Source organism: Heloderma suspectum, chromosome 1 (genome assembly GCF_057233095.1).
Source record: "Heloderma suspectum isolate Gila_16-S chromosome 1, 16-S_ref, whole genome shotgun sequence".
Classification (NCBI taxonomy): Eukaryota; Metazoa; Chordata; class Lepidosauria; order Squamata; family Helodermatidae; genus Heloderma; species Heloderma suspectum.
The window spans coordinates 217,233,446-217,253,166 of NC_139458.1; the positions used below are offsets into that span (position 1 = coordinate 217,233,446).

At 40.3% G+C, this 19,721-nt stretch overlaps 1 protein-coding gene across 1 annotated transcript in view; it reads right to left on the minus strand.

Annotated features, from left to right (window-relative positions):
- ERBB4 (erb-b2 receptor tyrosine kinase 4) overlaps window positions 1-19,721 on the minus strand; it is a 719,874-nt gene that overhangs the window by 175,098 nt on the left and 525,055 nt on the right. The window contains exons 18-20 of the mRNA XM_084807761.1: window positions 18,810-18,932; window positions 18,302-18,400; window positions 95-280 (exon numbers count right to left, since the gene is read on the minus strand). Coding sequence (XP_084663887.1) covers window positions 95-280; window positions 18,302-18,400; window positions 18,810-18,932 — 408 coding nt within the window. The remainder of the gene's footprint in view (window positions 1-94; window positions 281-18,301; window positions 18,401-18,809; window positions 18,933-19,721) is intronic.

The window sequence follows — 19,721 nt, forward strand, 5'->3', positions numbered from 1 at the left end:
GCGGGGGTGTCACAAAAGCTTTGATATCTATAGTGAAAATCACTGGCTGATTCTGGCCCATTTGTAATGGTAAATAACACTTATAAGGGCTTACCTTGGCTATCTGGACACACCAATTAAGTAGAAGCTGGGAGCCAATGTTATCCTTATGTTCATGAACATAGTCCAGTAAGCAGCCATGGGGCATCAGCTGAGTAACGAGCTGAATGGTCGGGCTTAAACAGACTCCTAGTAATCGTACCAGGTGGGGATGATCCATGCTTGCCATTATAAGAGCTTCCTGCAATTTAAAAAAAAGTCTCATTAAAAAAAAAATCATTTAAAATCACACTTTGGTGCTCACCTTCTAAGTTCCCAGTTAGCCACCAAAGTGTTGAACCAGAAATTTGGGAAGGACCACCTGCTTCCATATGAACCTGTACACTTGTTTAAGCTCTGCATCAGAGGCCTTGCTCTAGATGTCGCTACCTTCAGAGTGAGGTGGATGATGACTAAATGATGATGGCCTTCTTGGTGGTGGTATCCTGGTTGAGGAATGTTCTCTCCAGAGACACTCGGCTGGCACCAACATTAGTAGTTTTATTCTCCTGAAGGTTATTCCCATTTCTCTGTTTATGGTGCTGCTCTTGCTAATGTTTTTGTTGTGTGATTTTTAATATTTTATTCTTTTACCCTTAATGCTGTATGGCAAATGTTTTTCTTAACTGTCTTGAAAATGTCTGCTGAAAGGTAAAATAAAAATCTTTTAAATGGATCATACCCATGGCATTCATCTTTCCGGTTAAGAGCTGTTCACTTCCCTTAGGAAATTTTAGAAACTGAGTGTCGTATCAGCAGCACTGGCACCCAAGTGAGAAAGGGGGAAATGTGTTACTCTGAGTGCGCTCCCAGGTATACTTCTGTAGCAGTGAATCCAGTGTAGAAGCATGGGAATGACATTTTGATCAGACACATACCCTTCCCTTAAACTAAAGACCCACTTTAATGGAAATCTGTTCTTCCTGATTGCGTGAGAAGACACTTGCTTGGAAAAAACCCCCACTGAACTCAGTAGGACTTACTTCTGAGTAAACAGTTGCACTGAGAAGCATGAGGAAGGGGCTAGGTAGACTACTGAAGCCATCAGGGCTGGCCCTGCTATGTTACAGCTTAGGCAGAAGACAGATGAAGACAGGACTTGGTGTCTGAATGGTACAGCAAGACTTCTGGAGTCCCATAACCAGGGAGGGGATACAGGAGGGGATACAGGAGGGGATTTGGGCTATGCTTCAGGGAGCAATATGCAGAAATGCTTTGAGCTAGCACTGGAAGCTGATTAGTATATCTTACATTTGCATTGCAAAAGTGGGTGAGAGGAGCCAGGCTTGCTCTGCAGAAAAAAAGAAAAAGAACCCATGCCAGGACTCCCTTTTACAAGTACATTTGTACACATCTTGGATCCTGATTCACTAAGCACATTGGTTAGGTCGATACCATTTCACTATAGAAAAGGAACTGTGAGAAGCAAGAAGGCAAAGAGGGCTTCTTTTTTCTTATTTAAAGCTGTTTTCTCAAGGCATCCCCCCCCCCCAAACAAGTACACACATTTTCAGATAAGTTAAAGAATAACCACAATGATACGGCCGTACGTGGTGGCAAAAATATCAAAAGATCTTGCCATTGGCAGAATGAACCCCACCCAACAGAGGATGGAAGGTGAAAGGGAAACAGGGTGGGGGGAGGAGGCTGGGTTTGTATTAAAGAAAATTGCTCATCAGAGCACAAAGAGCATTTGAAATGAAATTGCAGCGTATTTGCATAATAGTTCCTTTTGAGAGAGAAAGAGAGAGAGAGAGAGAGAGAGAGAGAGAGGAGATGAACAAGACACTAATTATAGGGAGGGGTATAATGAAAATAACTTATAACAGATGTTTAACCTTTTCTTTACTTTTTTTGAGATTATGTGGATTTTTTTTAAAGATGGACTAGTCATGACATATGGCTTTGCAGGGGTGGAATAAGGATCCTGTGTAACTAATGGTAGCCAGGGGTGGGGGGATGAGGGAGCACAGGCAGGAGGCACAATTCCACTTAAACCATTTGTTCCATGTTAAAATTAATTCACTAGTCTGTTGCCAACCCTACATGGGGTCTCCAAGATGCAATGTTAGCCTCTTTTCGACTGCCACCAGAAAATAGAACTGAAGGCCACTAGAATAAATATATGTTGACAGGTACATTATCCATTTTCTGGAAACAAAATAACTCTCTGGTTTATGCTCCCTCTTTTTTTCTTTTTCCATAAAGTCCTTTTTTCTCATTTCTGTAAAGTAACAACAGTTTCTATTTTAAATTGGATTTTTTCTTCATGTAGCCTGATTAGGATATGGGCTCATTGTTGAGCCCACCAAGAACAGACTGGGAGGTATGGAGAGGTGGCAGAAACAAAAATATTTTGATAGATATATTAAGTCATGGCTTTCTGCCATTTATTACTTGGTCTGAGATATGAAAGAAGCCAACTGAGAACCCTGCTGGTTTAAGACCAGAGATAACGCAATTTCATGTTGGCTCAAGCTCCACAAAGCCAGGTAACTGGAAGCTAAGGCTGATGCCTTAACTGACATGCCCCATGTCAGTGATGATGTTGTGCAATGTCACAAATTGTGCTCGCTTATACCTTACCCTCCATGCACCCACACTTTTCCTGGGTCTTTCAGGCCCAAATTGAGATGGGAAAGATGGAATGCCTGGGAGCAGCAAAGATGCCCTACATTGTCCTGGCACTGTGTTGCTTTATGAAGCAACTGAGCCTTACTGTATTGCAGAAGAAATCCTCCTGTGAGTTGACTGATGCCTGACCAATGCCATTTCTGGTCACAGGGCATGTCTTTAAGGCATCAGCCTAAGCTTTCAATTCCCTGGCCTTGCGGAGCTTGAACCAACATGAGATAACCTTACATCTGCTCTTAAAGTAGCAGGTTTTTTAAATAATTGAATTTCCCTAGTTTTGAAAAAGAAAATTTATTATAACGGGGTTCTGAAAAAACAAAACACAAACTAAAGAATGAAACACAAACAAGGCATGTCCCTGTATGTTCAAAATAGCTTACTTTTGAGTAAGCCTGCACAAGATTCCAACATAGCCTTTTCCTTTTGCTCCTTCTCTTCATCAGTGAGAGTGATTCCCTTAAATTACCTCACTCTCATCTCAGTTGACAGTTCCCTGCTACTCTCCCCCACTGTCAGAATGTTGACAAGGAAGAGTGGAATTCAAAAACCTGGAGTGTACTGGCAACATTCCAGCTTCAGAGTGAAACTGAGCATGCCCAACATAACTTTGCCAGCAGTTGCTGCCATAGGCTTTCATGGGGCAGAAAAACCTTGATAATGGTTAAACTGCTGTTCAGAATTTCAACAAACCAATGAGAGGCACACCTCCTCAACAAGCCTGAATAAAGTCCATCAGTAGTTTCCCCCAGAATTTGAAAGAAATATACGGTATGCCGAGCCACAGCTTGAGTAAAAAGTACAAACGTGTCAAATTTCAGCACTTTTTACCCTGATGTATCTGTGGCAATTTGTATCAATTGGTTTGAAATTTTGCATGATTGTAGACCTTACCAGGAGATTATGAATGCCAAGTTTCAAGTTATTAGCCCTACAGGTGTCATTTTATAAGCAGTAGAATGTTGAGGCTTATAATGCTGGAACCTTTTCTTTTTGGTGTGACTCATCTTAACTAAAAGTGCCCCTTTAATAAATAAAATGTTATACTATAATGAGCTAGTGATGGGCAAACGTATCGCAGCTTGATTTGGACCTGGGCTCAGCTAATGCAACATATTAACTGGAAAATAGATCTTCCAAAATTTAGGAACCCCCTTGCTTTCCTAATGACATCACTGAGAGTCTGATCTTCTGCGAGTGCCTAAACTCCCTTTCAAGACCTCCAGCTCTCCATCTATGAGCTCCTGACTCTGCTACTCTCTTACTTTCAGCCAAAGCTTACATGGAAGCAGCTACCAAGAGCCCTTTCTGTGAGGTCTCCTTTCCTCCCTGGTGCCTAAACACTGTGTACCAAATATGTAGTTTTCACAGGCCCCTGAGTACAAATCATGGATTTCAGGTGCCATGGAAACTAAGTGTTCCACGCACTTTGCATCTGGGCTGCTGCTGAGCCTCTTCTTGGCAGCATACCAGATACAAGGAAGTGTGGGATGCATTGTTTTCAGGGCACCCCTGCTGGGTACTCCTGCTGAAGAAAAATTCTGGACCAAGGTAAATACAAACTTCTACAAGATCACTGAATTGGATTATTTCTCAGAATTGTATGCTCTCCCTAGATTTGAAGAAAGGGTACCCTTTTGAGATATTCTTATAGTTAGTCTAGCAATAAACAGGCACCTAGACATCGCGTTTCTTTGTGGATTCTGGTGTTCTTCACATGCCATATGACCACATTTCAACAGTGCTCATCCTTGTCCTAAGCACCGCTAATACAGACATACTATTACAGTGAGCATACTATTACAGTGTGGGGGGCGGGCTGCAGCACACACAGTTCAAAATCAAAAGCAGTAGCCTCTACCCCAGGATATAAATCTTTCTCCGATATCCTTCCATGTTTCAGTGCTATTGTGGTGATGAAGGTAATATCTGGAAGTGTTCTGCATTAGACAATAGCCATTAGCTTTCTCTTGGGAAAGAAAATGTAGGATCATCTTGCACGAAAAGATATCCACTCCGCCACAGAAACACACAGAAAGTTACATGCTTGAAAGCATTGGTGTGACAGTGATCATGTCCATCTCTCAACTGACATGACCATAGGAATGGAGATGTTGCATTGTTGCTCATGATTCTAAGCTAGGAGCACATTTTTGCAACACATCTGGACTTTTAGCCTTCAAGTCAGTGCAGGGGTTGAGGTACTTGGGCAGAAGAGTTTAAGGAAAATCTAGGGAAGGGAGGCATGGACAAAACAGGTGCCCATGGAACCGGTGATGGGACTAGGGATGTCCAAAAATTTTGTTTCAGTTTGAAAATCATCAGAACCTGCCCTATTTGCAACCCTGAATGCCCACATATTCCTGAACTTGTGTGGGATCTTATGGGGAAAATGCATACTTTAAAATGCGCTTTTTAAAAAAGGATCTTCACACTTTAGTCAATGGGGTGAACATGAAAGTGCATTTTTTTTAAGGAATAGTTTTCCTGTTTGAAATGCACACTTTCCCCATTCAAATGAAAAGAAAGACAGGGTCACAGACCAAAATGGGAATGAGGTGAACTGAGTTTTGGAGTGGAGTTCAGAGAATGTCGACAAGCATCCTGAGTTTTCCCATCATTTGGGACAGAACCTGCTGGAAGGCCTAGCTATAGTCCAACTTTATGGAATCATTTACAAATATATTACTGCTATATGGTGGGCATCTTGCTAATATTACCCATAAGATATCAGAAAAGATCTGACAACTTTGTATGCAACATTCTTCTGTTCTTTCCATAGTTTTGCTACAATCAGTGTCTAGTTAGAATGGTGCTTGGCACAGCCTGCCTTCTTCTTATGAAGAACAGCTACCAATAAAAAGACTGATCTCTTGCCCTTGTCTAAAAGTTCTTAGATAGATAATATACATTTCTCAACATACCCAAGGGATGCAGTGTTGTGTCTGTGAGACATGACATCAGACTTGGCTCAAGATAAACTGCGGCACCTGGATAAACTGAAAAATCATCATGTGCCCTGACATTCTAAAAAGTTTTTGTATTTCAGGAAAAGCAAAACAAAACCTGATGCCTCCTTGAATTTGCCTTTCTCTGCCCTGGTTTTCTACATTGCAGCCACAAAGACTCTTTAAAGTACTTAAGAAGCATACTGTACCAAATTGGGAATTCAGGAAAACCTCAAATGTGTGCTATGTGACAGGAGAAAGATATTAGAGCGGACACACATTTTTTCATTAATTTTATGGTACCTGTAATTGCTATAGCAAAGAAACATGTCTACAGTGCATGTCTGAGCTGCCTTTGGGAGGAAGCAATTACAAATTGATGTATCTTCAACATATTTTGCTTGCATATTAAGTTTTGAAAAACCTCTTGCAGAATGCATCGCGCTAGACCTGGTTAACTGTTGAAGCCATATGTGGACTAAACAAAAATTTCAGAGGGAAGTGGAAAGTGGTGCAAATATATAAATACTTAGTTATATGCAGAAACAAATAGATATATCTCCGAGAGCTCCTCAGGATATATTAAAGTTCAAGGGTGCCATTTACTGAAAGTTGTAAACCAAATGCAGTGATCCAGCATATTAATTAAGGGTAAAACAAAATATGACAAAATCAGTCCTCTTTGTTTTTCAGGTATAGTTATGGAGGGTCAGACTAGAATGATGAGGACAACCATGTTTGCTGTTCCCACATCTGCCCTGTTCATGTATAAAACATCAAAAGGGGGAGCTTATGTGAGGGAAGCTAAACCCCTCCTCCATCTTACCTCTCCATGTTCCATGGGTTCAGGCACTTCTCTCCCAACCCAGCTCATTTCTGTTAAAAAATGCTGAGCTGGAAGAAAATTACCTGGGATGATGAAATATGGAGAAGTAAGGTAGGGAGGGTTCAGCTCCTTTTAGTTACTCATCCTTTTTGATGCAAAGACAGGCCCTCCCGCTACTGGAGCAGACAGATGAACAAACAAATATGGCTGCTGCCTTTGTGTCATGCCTGCCTAGACCCTAAGAGTGTTAGCAGTGAATTCCTTGGCTCAGCTCTTATCTCACAAATACACTCAGAGGCCTTAGGCAAGCCATGATCTTTCAGCTTCAGCCATACATCTATAAAACAACCCAGCTGACAGAGTTGTTGTAAGGATTGCTGAGGTAACATAAGTGAAGTGCACCATCCTCTTAAATTAAAAATAGGGAAGAAAACATGGCTGAGATAGGATTTAGCTAGGATTTCAAAGTTTATTACAGTACACTCCTATGTATGATTAACTCAGAAGTAAGTGCCACTATGTTCAATGGCGATTACTCCCAGGTAAGTGTGCATAGGATTGTGGAAAGGAACTCGAAAGTGTTTAGACTGGGGTGAGTCTTCAGCAATTCAGTGAGAGAAGTATGAAATTAGGCAGAAGGGAAACATGAAGATAGGGTTCCTCGAGTCAAAAACTTGTGACTGGGATAAATTTTTGAAAGAAAATTACAAAAATGTTCCCTCTATTTCTTTCCTTTCCCTTCTTCATCTTACGCTGTGATTTCTGTTAGCTTGGTTGTGAGTATTTGGGATAGGAATCATCTGGGTTTTTTTTTATTTGTGCAATACTTTCTCTTTTTTTATTTGTGCAATACTTTCTCTTTCTGAGCCCTTTTGAGAATAGGAATCCCAAGTGAAAGTAATATATTATTTCTTTCTTTGTAAAAAAGGGCCAAGGAATCAATATGCAGGATTCTGCTCAAAGGACAATACTGGTAACAGACCTACAGTCCATGCCTGCTTAGCTTGAAATAACGACAAGGAGGGTACTGGCTGTTAACCAAAGTACATTCATGCTAACTAACTAACTAACTAACTAACTAACTAACTAACTAACTAACCTAGACTTTTTAGATGCATGATATTCAATGCCCAGTAAAGGTCAGTGATGGAAAAAGAACACAACCATGAGACACATCACAAATAACACCTAGACATTTTGAAAGCTGCAGTTTACTGTATAATTCTGAGTGTTGCAATCACTCGATACAGAAGCATGGGATGACTTTCTTAGCTCGTACTGATTTAAAGGAAATTTCATTTGTGGAAGGTTGGTGTTTTGAACAGCCAGCCAGTTGTTTTGCTATCTCCAAGGAAAAACAGTCAATATTTTCCCTGTTGCATAGCTTGGCTTTGCAACCTGTTTAATGAACCAGTTGTAAAGTGGTATTGACTGCTAATATCACTCTTACCACAAATAAATTGGTAGTACATCTCTCAGTAATTCACGTATCTTCCACAAGAAGATAGTGCAAACAGATAAGGTAATACTGAGACCTAAGTTATCATTACTTTTTTCATGATATAATAATGGTTTCTTTATCCAATTAACAGGTAGCATTCTGATCTAAAGCAAAGGTCCTGAGGCAACTAGTTTTGATAACCGTGGAGGCACAATTTCAGATAAAAGACCCACTGTTACTATTAATACATTAATACATTAACTAGCAATGATATGATGACCCAGGACCCATTTATTTTATTTTGAATGGTAGCTTTATAAAATTAAGGAATGGTTGGTACAAAGAGCCATTCATTTTCATGTACTGTTATTATAAGGAGGGGAGCTTTAGTTTATGATAAATGTTTTATAAGAATGTCATGTATTCTTCAAACAACATTATCCTGTGGAATTTATTTAAAGTAAAATTTCAGTAAGGGTGCAATGCTATGCATGTATAGACAGAAAAAAGTCCTACAGCTTTCAGGGATATGCTGGGAGTTGTAGGGCTTTTTTCTATTTAAACATGCAGAGCATTGCACCCTAAATTTATTGCAAACAAGGAATGATCCCTATCAGCTGGAACTCAGAGTTGTAGTCCAACAACATCTAGAGGCCACAGGTCTCCCACCCCTGCATTATATCTACTCTTCTAGGCAGCAACTGAGCCTGGCTATAGGTGCTTTCAATCCTCACTCTTTGCTTGGGCCCTGGCCAGACCCTAGCCTTTTCTGCATGATCCCCTAGTCTTTGTCTGGGAATCTCAGCCTTTAGCATGACGACCTGCCATACAGTTTCCCTGTGTCACACTAGGACTGACCTCCCAGTCTGCCAACTCCCTTATCTGTTCACCAGCTGATCTATTCCACAGCTCATGGTAGTATATTACACAGAACATAAATGCACCTATCACTCTTCATTTCCTCATTTATGCAGTTAGGTGGAAGGTAAGACATGCTGTTGCTGTGAAATTGGCCCTGTTTGACCTCTTGAGCTCACCAAGGAGCAAGATGCAAAAGTCACAGATCCTACATGGCAATAGAAGTGGTAAAAGAAGAAGCTCAAGTCAGTTGTACACTTTTCCTGCCACTTCAAGTTAAGATATGAATTGGGTCACAAATATACATTCTGGAAAATGAAACACTATTTTGCTATGATTACACCACAGGACAATTTTAGTGCTGAAAGGCCAAGGAATGTGTGCTGAATTTTAGTGACCAGAGCTAAACTAGTAAGTTTTTTTTAGACAGATCTGTACTAAATATTTGTCACTGTCCATTTTGGGGTCAAATAAGAGGTATCTGCAGGTTTGGACAAACCACTTAGATTTGTTCAGACTTTGTTCAGTGCTATGGTTTGCCCTGGCTACTGCTAATTTGTGGACATTCCCCCTGCCTCTAATTATTAGATTAATCACATGGGTGATCCCATCCAATCAGGGATCATGTAGTGAATATGACAACATCATAATGTTATGTAGCCAATGAGATTTGGCTATTTGACAGTGTCATTGTGGGAATTTTACGACAGACCAGGAATGGGCAACATTGGGTTACAACTCTCATCAGACCTCACCATTGGTTACGCTGGCTAAGGCTGATGGGAGTTGTAGGCCAAAACATTTTGAAGGCTGCAGTTTCCCACCCCCTGTCATAGACCATGGAATCTTATGCATATCTACTCAGAAGTAAGTCCCACCAAATTGAATGGGGCTTGCTTGCAGATGAGGGCATAGGATTGCAGCATAAGTGAACATTTTTGCAAGGAGTGTCTAAAAAAATGCTTAAAACAGAGGCATTTTAAAAAATATTGTCAAAAATGTTCACAAAAAGCTGTGAGTAGTTTTGGCTCAGATCTATTTTAATCTATGTGGAGGCTTTTCATCCATATGCTTTTTAGCTACATATCATCCTTCAGAGCCTGGATATGTAGCAGGCTAGTAGGTTAAATAGAATCAGAATAAATTCTGTTTCTCTGGGGATTCTATTTGTTGATTTGTCCATCTTGAGAATAAAAGTGACAGATGTACAAAGTTCAGGCTGCTCTTATATAATGATAAGGCACTAAAAATCAGGCCTCCTATGGCCTTTCACTGTGTGTGTGCACCTTAGTACCCTATCTAATACACAACATCAAAAGTTGGTTTGATGTCCTTAACCTAATGTGCCCCTTTTTGAAATTCTTGGCTCCTGAGCACATTGAAAGAACAATGATTAATGACACATTGTTCTTTTTCAGGGTCTCTTTATGTTTTGCTGCTGATTTCCGAGTCATTGAGCTGAGGTATATTATCATGTTCTTGTGTTCAATCTGCTACCATGAGGAACCTAGAAAGTAATAACTTATCACTATAGAGGGATTCTTTTTTAGAATATAAAGTTTTCAAAAATTGCTTAGCTGGCAAATTATATTTATATATACCCTATTTGATTGACTTTAATATCTAGACAGTTCTGCTTCAATCAGACATGTGCTGATTGACTGCTAACCTTGAACCATGCAGCACACTTATTGGAAGGCATTACCTATACACTGAAGAAAATAATACCTTGTATTATTAACACACATCTCATAAAACCTTCATTTATTATCAGCCTAACAGCAACCTGGCATATACATTACCATTTAGAAATTGAAACACCAATGTGTCTACTCTGAATTGCTAATACAAGCTGGAGGCATGCATAAAAAATTCCTAAATAATAAGAAGTTCTTTGATATAGACTTTGAATTTCTTATTGTAAAGCATCGGCATTAATTGCTCAGTTCTGGATAACAAATTCAGCCTGTAAAGCTGGATGTTCTTTGGCTGTTTTCTCTCTCTCTCTCTCTCTCTCTCTCTCTCTCTCATTCTCTCTCTCTTTTACGGAAAGGGGTTGTTTGGTAATTATGCCCCTATTTTATTAATTTTAAAAATTTCCTTCTCGTTAAACTTAGGCAAACTTTAAGGCAGCAGACAAATTCTGAGTCCATAGGGACTGAACAGGAGAATTCTAGCTTCAGCCCACACTGTAGTTTCCAAGAGAATGTCAGGAGTCAACAATTCTGATAAAAAAGATCGAAAGCTGCAAGTACTGTCAGTGTTTCATTTGGGCTTTCTATTGCCCATGAAGCAAGAGCCGTCCATGTACCAGAAATATGTGAGTATGACAGGACTGATTCTGCTCCAAACAAACAGCTTTGCTCAAAAAATCTGCACTTTCTTGGTTTCTCACCTGCTCTTGAGATCTCTTGAGAGAGACATGACACGATCATGGTGCATGGTTTGTTGCATATCATTGATACTCAGGAACATCCACACAGTCTACCACCCCCTTCCAAGGTTCCCTACAGGTACAGCCCACGGTGATTGTCCATAGCTGCATGGAAAACCAGGCGAACTATAAAGGAATGACAGGTGGTGTAGTCCACACTCAAGTCATCTTAGGAGGCCCTTCTCTGAGTGCCCCCACCATCTGAGGTGGGGAGATGACAACTGGAGAGAGGCCTTGCTTGGTCGTTGTGTCTGGTATGGAATGCTCTCCCCACGGAGGCTCACCTACTATTTATTGTTTTATTTTTAAAACTGTTTTATATTGTTTTCTATTTGATTTATGTAAGCTGTCCTGGAAATGTGTTTACATTGAACTGCAAGGTATAAATATAGAATAAACAAACAGGCAGACAGGCAGACAGACAGACTCAGGCAGAGGAATGCACACCAAAAACATTAAGAAAAACCTCCTGACTGTTAGAGCAATACGACAATGGAACCAATGACCTAGGGAGGTGGTGGGCTCTCCCACACTGGGGGCATTCAAGACAAGGCTGGACAGCCATCTGCCAGGGATGTTTGACTTGGATTCCTGCACTGAGCATGGGGTTGGACTGGATAGTCTTATAGGCCCCCTCCAACCCTACTATCCCATGATTCTATAATTCTAAGTTATAATTGGTCATCCACATACATTTGTCAGGAATGATGGACAGTTATCAATGGCTCTCAGTCCTCTCCACCACTCCTGCTCCCCAGTTTATGGCTCAATGCCAGAAGTCTGGTTCTCTCTGCTCTTTCCTGTGTATAAATAGTAATTTTGTTTCACTACAGTAGTTAAGAAAAAATAAACATTAGGAAGAAAGTTTACCAGGGTAAATATTTAAAGACCAAAATTATTAGTTCAACTAGCAATGAGAGAGGATATGGCCTTGAAACAGCTCCCTGCCAAATATCTAAAAGCAAGTAACTGACTCTCACTAGTAGTAGTAATCAGATTTCTGGTTTCCAGAGGCTGCTTCCTCCAAGGGACTGGTACATGTCACATTTAACTCTTAGGAACATCTTCAAGTCTGGTATCGCTGGACAGGATGGAAATTGCCATTGCACTCACAGTGACCTTCTATGCCTGAAAGGAATGGGCAAAGGGAAAGGCCACACAATGGGGCCAATTTGTTTGCTGCATTTTCAAGGTGGCAGACTGTTCCTGCCAGAGAATCATGCCTGTAGGTCCCACCATTTGAGATGAAACAAAACAGAAGCACTCCACTACTGACCAGGCGCAAAATGGTGGGGCCCTGATTCTTTATAGCACTCCTTAAAATGTTCAGACTCAGAGTTGCATGTTTTCAGGAGAAATGGAATTTTCACAGTGGAGAGGCAGCTGCGGAAATGCTTCTCTGCACTCCTGGCACACAGAAGACACAGTCAGGGAAGGAGTTAGCCAATCTTGTCAATACAGTAGGCTGCCTTTTTGCAACTTCTATTCACCACCAATCACAGAGTTCCAACCATTATTGTTCTGACTAAATTACAAAATAAACATGTCTGTTCTTTCACTATCCTGAAAAAAAGAAGTGTTCCAAAGCCTGCATTCATCAAGCCAAGTAAACCTTAATTTTCCTCTCTTTTCCTTTCAAGCCTTCTTAGAGCTACCTTGATTTGTTTGCTGCATGTTTGGCAGGAGTGGCAGCTGCTAAAGCACTGGTCAATATTATTTATTATCTTTATGCATCACTAAACTAAACACTCTCTCCAGTCATGAAAAGTGATTTCTAGGGATACTGGAGAGACACCGAACATTTGGAGGAGACGCCCCCAGATCCTAATTATAAAACCATAAAAGAGACCAACTCCCCTTGCAGGTTCTCTTACCAGGAAACAAATGAGAATGGGAAATTTATTTCAAATCATAAATCCCCAGACCTTCAGTTCAGTTTTTCCCAAGCTCACTTTCTCACCTAGCTAAGCAGCAGTACCTTCTATTATTAGCTTCTGGCCCAGTATTGGCTGACCAGCATCAGTCAAACTGTCTTCATCTCAATGAGCTTGGGGACTGCAAGGAACTCTACATATGTGGACTTCTGCTTGCAGCCCCTAATTATTTTCGAAGAGATAATGAAAAATTTAAGTGCACAGAGGTTAGATTAAACTTGTAAGTGGATCAAAACCCTGGATAGAATTACAGCTTGTGCAACATCACTTCCTAGAAATATAAGACTCCTTTTTTTTAGGGGGGCAGGCTGATGAGATGTGAATGAAATCACCTTCATTGATTTCCTTCTTTACTGGTATCCTGGATAGCTTATTTTACTTTCTGATCTGGAATGCACTCCACTCTGTATAGGATATCTCTCTGCATTGATGAAAGCCATAGGCTTTTGGCAACAGCCACATAGCTAGTTAGGAATTCATGACATCTTCAAGTCAATTGACTTATTGTGTATTAGGAGAAAGGAGGAGTGCTGAGGGACTTCACACAGCATAAAAATTAATGTTGCTTTGAAAAGCTTCCACACAACCAACTGGTGGATCTCTTGAACCCTGCCTCATCTTTGGCATACTCCAAAGGTCTTTATTATGCATTGCTGTTTCTATGGTGAATGAACTTTACACTCTACCCACTGCCTCCCAGTCCCTAGTCCCCAAGTTATTTAGGCTCTCTCATCTACATCACACTTCAGGAAGCCCATAAACTAGATCGATTTCAAGGGCATAATGGTTATGTCATTAGAAAACAGAAACAACCCCATATGTAAAAAATGGTTCAACAAGCAAAACTGGGGACTCTCCCTCTTTGAGACAGCTGATTTAAAATGTGACCTCCTGGCATTGCCTTTGTTCTCATCACTTCTCTAAGTAATGTTATGAGCAAGTGAGGTAAGCCGAACTAGCTGAAGCAAGGCAAAGCATATTGGAACAGATCTCAGGTCCTTTCCAAATCTGTAATCTGCAAAACAGCTCAGTTCCTTCACAGTAATTCGATTCCAGAGCAGCAGAACTGTGTTGCATTTTCTAGAGACCTTAACAATTCTTACAGTACCTAAGCCGCTAAATCAACCTGAGTTCTTTACAGGACCTCATTTCCTTTGAGAAAGAGTTCAGATAAACCTTTCTAAAATTGAGATGCTAGATAGCTTAGCTCTAAGGTATTGCAGTTACAACTTGCAGGGCAGACCCAAGACAATCTGTTGCCTGAACTTGAACAGCAGATGGTCTCTCCTCCCCAAGTGAAGGTGCATAGTACCCAAGACCATTAAGGTTATATTTTGGCAGAAAATCCTACAAGGGCCTTTCCTCCTTTCTGGCAGTAGAAATACAATACACTAAACAACCAAGAGTTAGCTGCCCTTTCATGACACCTGAAATCAGCTGCCTGATTTCTGTACCTAATGGTAGGGCTGGCCTACTGCAACTGCATCGCTTAGGAGAAGCCTACCTCAGAATTTACAAGCTCAGTGGAACAATAAAGTTTTGTTATTCAGTATTAAAGCATGGCAATATGATACAACTATGAAACATTAGTGTGCATTTAATAATATAAACTGAATCAATGCACATCTTTGTAATAGTTACCCCATTTTTATTTTAATCCTTAATCAAATTATATACTTTTTGGATACATTTGGATATCTTTTACACAAGGTCCTTGCAAGAAAGAAGGGAAAGCAAAGGAAAGGTGAAGGAGAGAGAAAGAACCTTTGAGTAAGACAAATGATAAATACCATTTGCTGTGCTAGGAAAAGTCACCACTCAAGCATAGGGATTTTTCTTTGCTACTCAATTCAGTGTCCCCTGTTGAGAGAAATATAGAAGGGGGCTGCCCACATCATGTACTAGCATGATGCATTATGTCATTATAGTCATTACGGATACATTAGAAAGTTTTCAAGGGTACTAAAATGACAGCTGAGTTGCCAAATTGCCATGGCCAATTCTTCTTTAGCAGCACAGCATTTAAAAGGGGCCCAACTAGTCACAAAGCACTCCTTGGTTTCATTTTCTTTCTGCCACCATTAAAAGATTTAACAAAAAAAGCAATGGCTCCTACTGTTAATATCTTTGTCTTCCAAGGAATAATAGGCATTCACTCTTGCATATCTTTTGTGTTGTTGTTCAAATGGGCTACACTAAAATAGACATTTGTGCATATGAAGCAGAATAAAACATTTGCAACATCACATGTTGTTTTACTCATTCCACATGCCACCAATGAGAGATGTCACCTGATCAGTTGCCAGGGCTCAATGCCTATCCTTACAGGAGGAAGAATCTGAAACAAGTTACACTCTTACACTAGGTACCAGTAGCCTACATCAGAATGAAGGCCAAAGGTAGATTTTTAAAAAAAAAATCTAAGGAACCAGGCCCATTTTTAGAAAGTAGTTTAGTGCCTAAGGGAATCTTCCTACATGGCATAAGTATAGAGGTGACATTCTTATCCATAGGTTTTGCCAGTTTGTGGAATAGGTCTCGATGTGTGATTGCAAGCTGCTCTAATGCACGTCTAATGCATGTCTGTAGAGTTTTATATCAAACAGATTCTCAGTTGGCTATGAGAACTGCTTTGTTTGGGTTTGATTTTTAGAAAAGAAGATATATAATGCAGGGATACACCATTGCCACTCTTCCCCCATTCCCATCAAAAGAAATGAGAACTTTCCACAAAGTACATGGGCAAATTCATTGTGGAGAAGGTAATCCTTTGGGTACTGAGGCACCAGTTTACGGTTTCAAAGACATACATCAGTACATTGAATTGTGCTGAGAAACGGAACCAGTGCCGTTGTTTCATCACATTCCCCCCATTCAGTTCCAGTTAGCAACCTAGAAGCTTCATTTTGAGCTTACAACAGTTTCCAAGCAGTCTTCAGTGCATCTCACAAGGCATCACATAATGCAACATACTTGTCCAATTTGAAAGTTGCCAGAGCATGGATATAAGTCCAGGAGGGATCAGAGCTGACACGGTATGTAATGATGGTGAACAACAAAGAATCCTGTTCAATGAAAGAAATGGAGGTACATGCCTCTATGTTGGTTTTATCTGTCAGGTTTAGGGACCATAATATATCTTACTGGGCCAGACTGCAGGAGACGTTGAAAAGTTATGCTGTGATGAAGTGTTGCAGGGAAACATGGTTCTTTGCCACCATCGCTGCCACAGAGCAGACCCAAGAGCGAGTCTTACTTGTGCTTGATCTGAGTCTGACTCATCATGAGTCTTGATCTGTTTACATTCCAGCCGTCTCCCAAGCTCCTTCATTGCCCAGGTGTATAGCAAGGAACCAAGTCGGTCCTACCCAACAGAAGAAGGCACTTGGCATAGTCACCACCTCTAAAGCCCTATACGGCCTAGATCTAGGAATGAGTGAGAATTTCACTTCATTTCAGTTTTGATAAGAATTTACAAAATCTCGCAAAACCTCTCCAGACAAAAAGGCCTTGAGATTTTAAAAAATCAGGTCTGGGAGACACTAAAACTAATCCATTTGTCCATCCAGGCTTTGAGAGTGTCGCTCTTATCCCTGTGTATTCTTCCATGTTTGTAGTGCCGAATTAGGGCTGCCACCTCTTCTTTTCTGACAGGTTCTTCATCTCCTGAATAGCTATAGCACAGGAGGTGCATCATGGTCTTCTCCATGCTGGGAACAGCTATACTTATTGAATATGGATGGTGCAGATGGATGAGAATTTAGTTTCAGATTATTTTTGATAAGAATTTAGCAAAATTCGGAAAGTTCTTCATATTTGCCAGAGAAGGAAGTTGGGATCCTAACAAATCGAACGCAGGAGAAGCTGAAACTGATTTGCCCATCCCTACTTAGGATCTGGATACTTTTTTGTAAGCCACTTTGGGCAACTCGTATTTTATCAGAGAAGAACATGGCTAGGTTTTTTATTTTATCAGTCTGTACAATTTTTATGTGACATATGCACTATAGTGAAGAAGCTGTGATGGTCTGTTCAGGTGTAAGCTGATTCTCTGCAAAAGTATATGGGACAATATGTATAAAAGTCTCAGTCAGTAATGGCAGGCGTGTACTAATTCTTTTCATGAGAGAGCATACAACTCGCTTGGGATGGGTGGTTTTTTTTGGTTTATGCTCTAGTGCTGGGCTTTCAGACATAAGGCCTAGGGAGGGACCTTATTAAGCCCTAGCAGTTGACCTGTAGCCACCATACTGAGGAGCCCCACTCCAGAATCTTTCTGAATCAGCCTGGTTTGATTTGGAATGCAGCATTTGACTGAATCCCAAGTATTCCTCCCCCACCCCCACCGCACCAAAACAGGGTGGGCACCAAAGGCCCCTGCTGTTTGGGAAGGCTCTCTAAGCCATATAAGTTTGATTCTTCTAGGGGAATTCTCCTTCACAAGAACTTGTGGAATTTGTAAGCTGCAAGAATTTGCCATTATAAATTAAAACAAACAAACTACTAACAACTAAAAATGCTGCCAAATTTTGTAATTAGTCAGCTCGTTGGTCCAGCTTTGCCCATTCATAATGCTCACCTTTTTAATGTGCCTAGACCAGCATTTTACAAATTTGCTATTAGGTTTGGAATTGATCACAAGCTTCTGAGCATATACAGACTGTATCTAAACAACACTATTTTCATGCACGTGCTGAATTGGTTGGATTAACCCTTTCCTTGCTTAGGGTAAACTGTGATGATGTCACATCTCTCTTATTTGGATTGGATTTGGGTCGTTGTTGTTTGTACAGTACTTGCTTTAATTCTGTTCGGTAAGTAAAGATGTACTTTACTTACTGCTGCTGGTGGGTGGAGTGTTTCTGTGAGAGGCAATGTGAAAACAATCAATCAGGAAGGAGGTACATAACATTGTGATATATGATGTCAAGACACACTATGTGTTTCCAAACTACATCTGCTTAGATGCACCTTGATATTGTGCATGTGCAAAAGCATGTTTACACGGAAGGAGAGATCATTTTAAGGGAGAATGGTTGCTTCAGCTTACATGGATGAGGAAATAATGTATTCACCCAGGATAAGTTCTCCCACCATTACTAACAGGACATATGGAAAATGCTTAACTGAAACTAGATATCCATTACTTACATCCATGAACTCCACATTGGCTTTTGGACCAGTTGTCTCATTCAGAATTTTAATGGCCACAGGAATCTTCACACTCTCTCCCTCCGGAACCCAAACACCCTAAATTGATGAAAAAGGGAAGAAAAATGAAACAACTCCTCCTGATTGTCTGTCTGGCTGTCTGAACATCTCAATAAGAAATCCATTGAATCTTACTATTACCACACATCTAAGTCGGTCTTAATGCCTTGAGGGAAATGAACCTTTGAACTGAATTTACATTTTTTAACTATAATACTTCTTTGAATACTGAGTGAGCAGCCCAATTCTGAACACCAGAACAGGCAGCAGCCCTAACATAACAGTCAAACACAGGTCTGGGAATTAGGTTCTGAGCTGAATGTTTATCTGTGCAATGAAAGAGGGGCTATTCTTGGAACCCGCTGAATACATTACTGCTCTGCTGCCTTGATCATCTGACATTTTCGACAGAAAAACGTAGTGGATGACCTATGTCCAAGACATGTACCTTATACACAGTTCCAAAGGCCCCAGATCCAAGGACCTTGACTCGCTTTAGCTCAGTTTCCTTCAGAATGCGGAGTTGTGCCTGGTTGGGTGCTGTGCCGCTAGGGGTCAAAGGTTCCACCAGCTGCAAAGTAAAACAGGTGTTTATTGCATGCTGGATGGATGGAAAAGCATGAGGCAGTGAAAAGTGACAGTCTCTATGAAGGCTCATTTCAAAGATTTGTTGTTTAGTTAAAATCTGCTTCCATGGCAATACTGGATATTCTGGTATTCATCCTGGTCATTGAATCTTAAATTCTTTGTGTTTTTATTTACTATAGGCACGACCCAGCCAATGTTAGATCAACTGAATCTGATTAATTTCAGTGGGAATGACTAAATAATGTGTTTAGGTTTTCCAATGAGTGTGTTCAGAATTCCCAGTGAAATAAATGGGATTGAGATGTGCTCACCTCTGGTTAGATGGTGGCCTATAAAAAACAGTAAACAAATAATCTGAAGTAAGGTCACAAAGCATTTAAAATCCATTTACTGGCATGAGAGAGAGAGAGACTGAACTTTAATGTGTGACTTCATCCCTCATGCTGCAAACTCTTTGCAGAAACCTCTTTATAGAATAAGAATTTTAAGAAGAAAAAGAATGGCTAAAAAAGGTTTATTGCACTAAAATATGTTATCCTGAATTCCACGGTTTAACTGGATTTAATGTTTTATTCGTGGGTTTTTTAATTTTTTTTAGAGTTCTACAATCAATAAAGAAACAGTACACATCCCACTGAATCCAATCTTCCATTGTTTATATGGGAGGTAGATTCCATCCTATATTATCCTGGGTCTGAAAATAAGTAAGCAAGTAAGTAAATTAAAAGATGTGCTCCAGATATCTCCTAGTAAGAACATATTCATATACGGT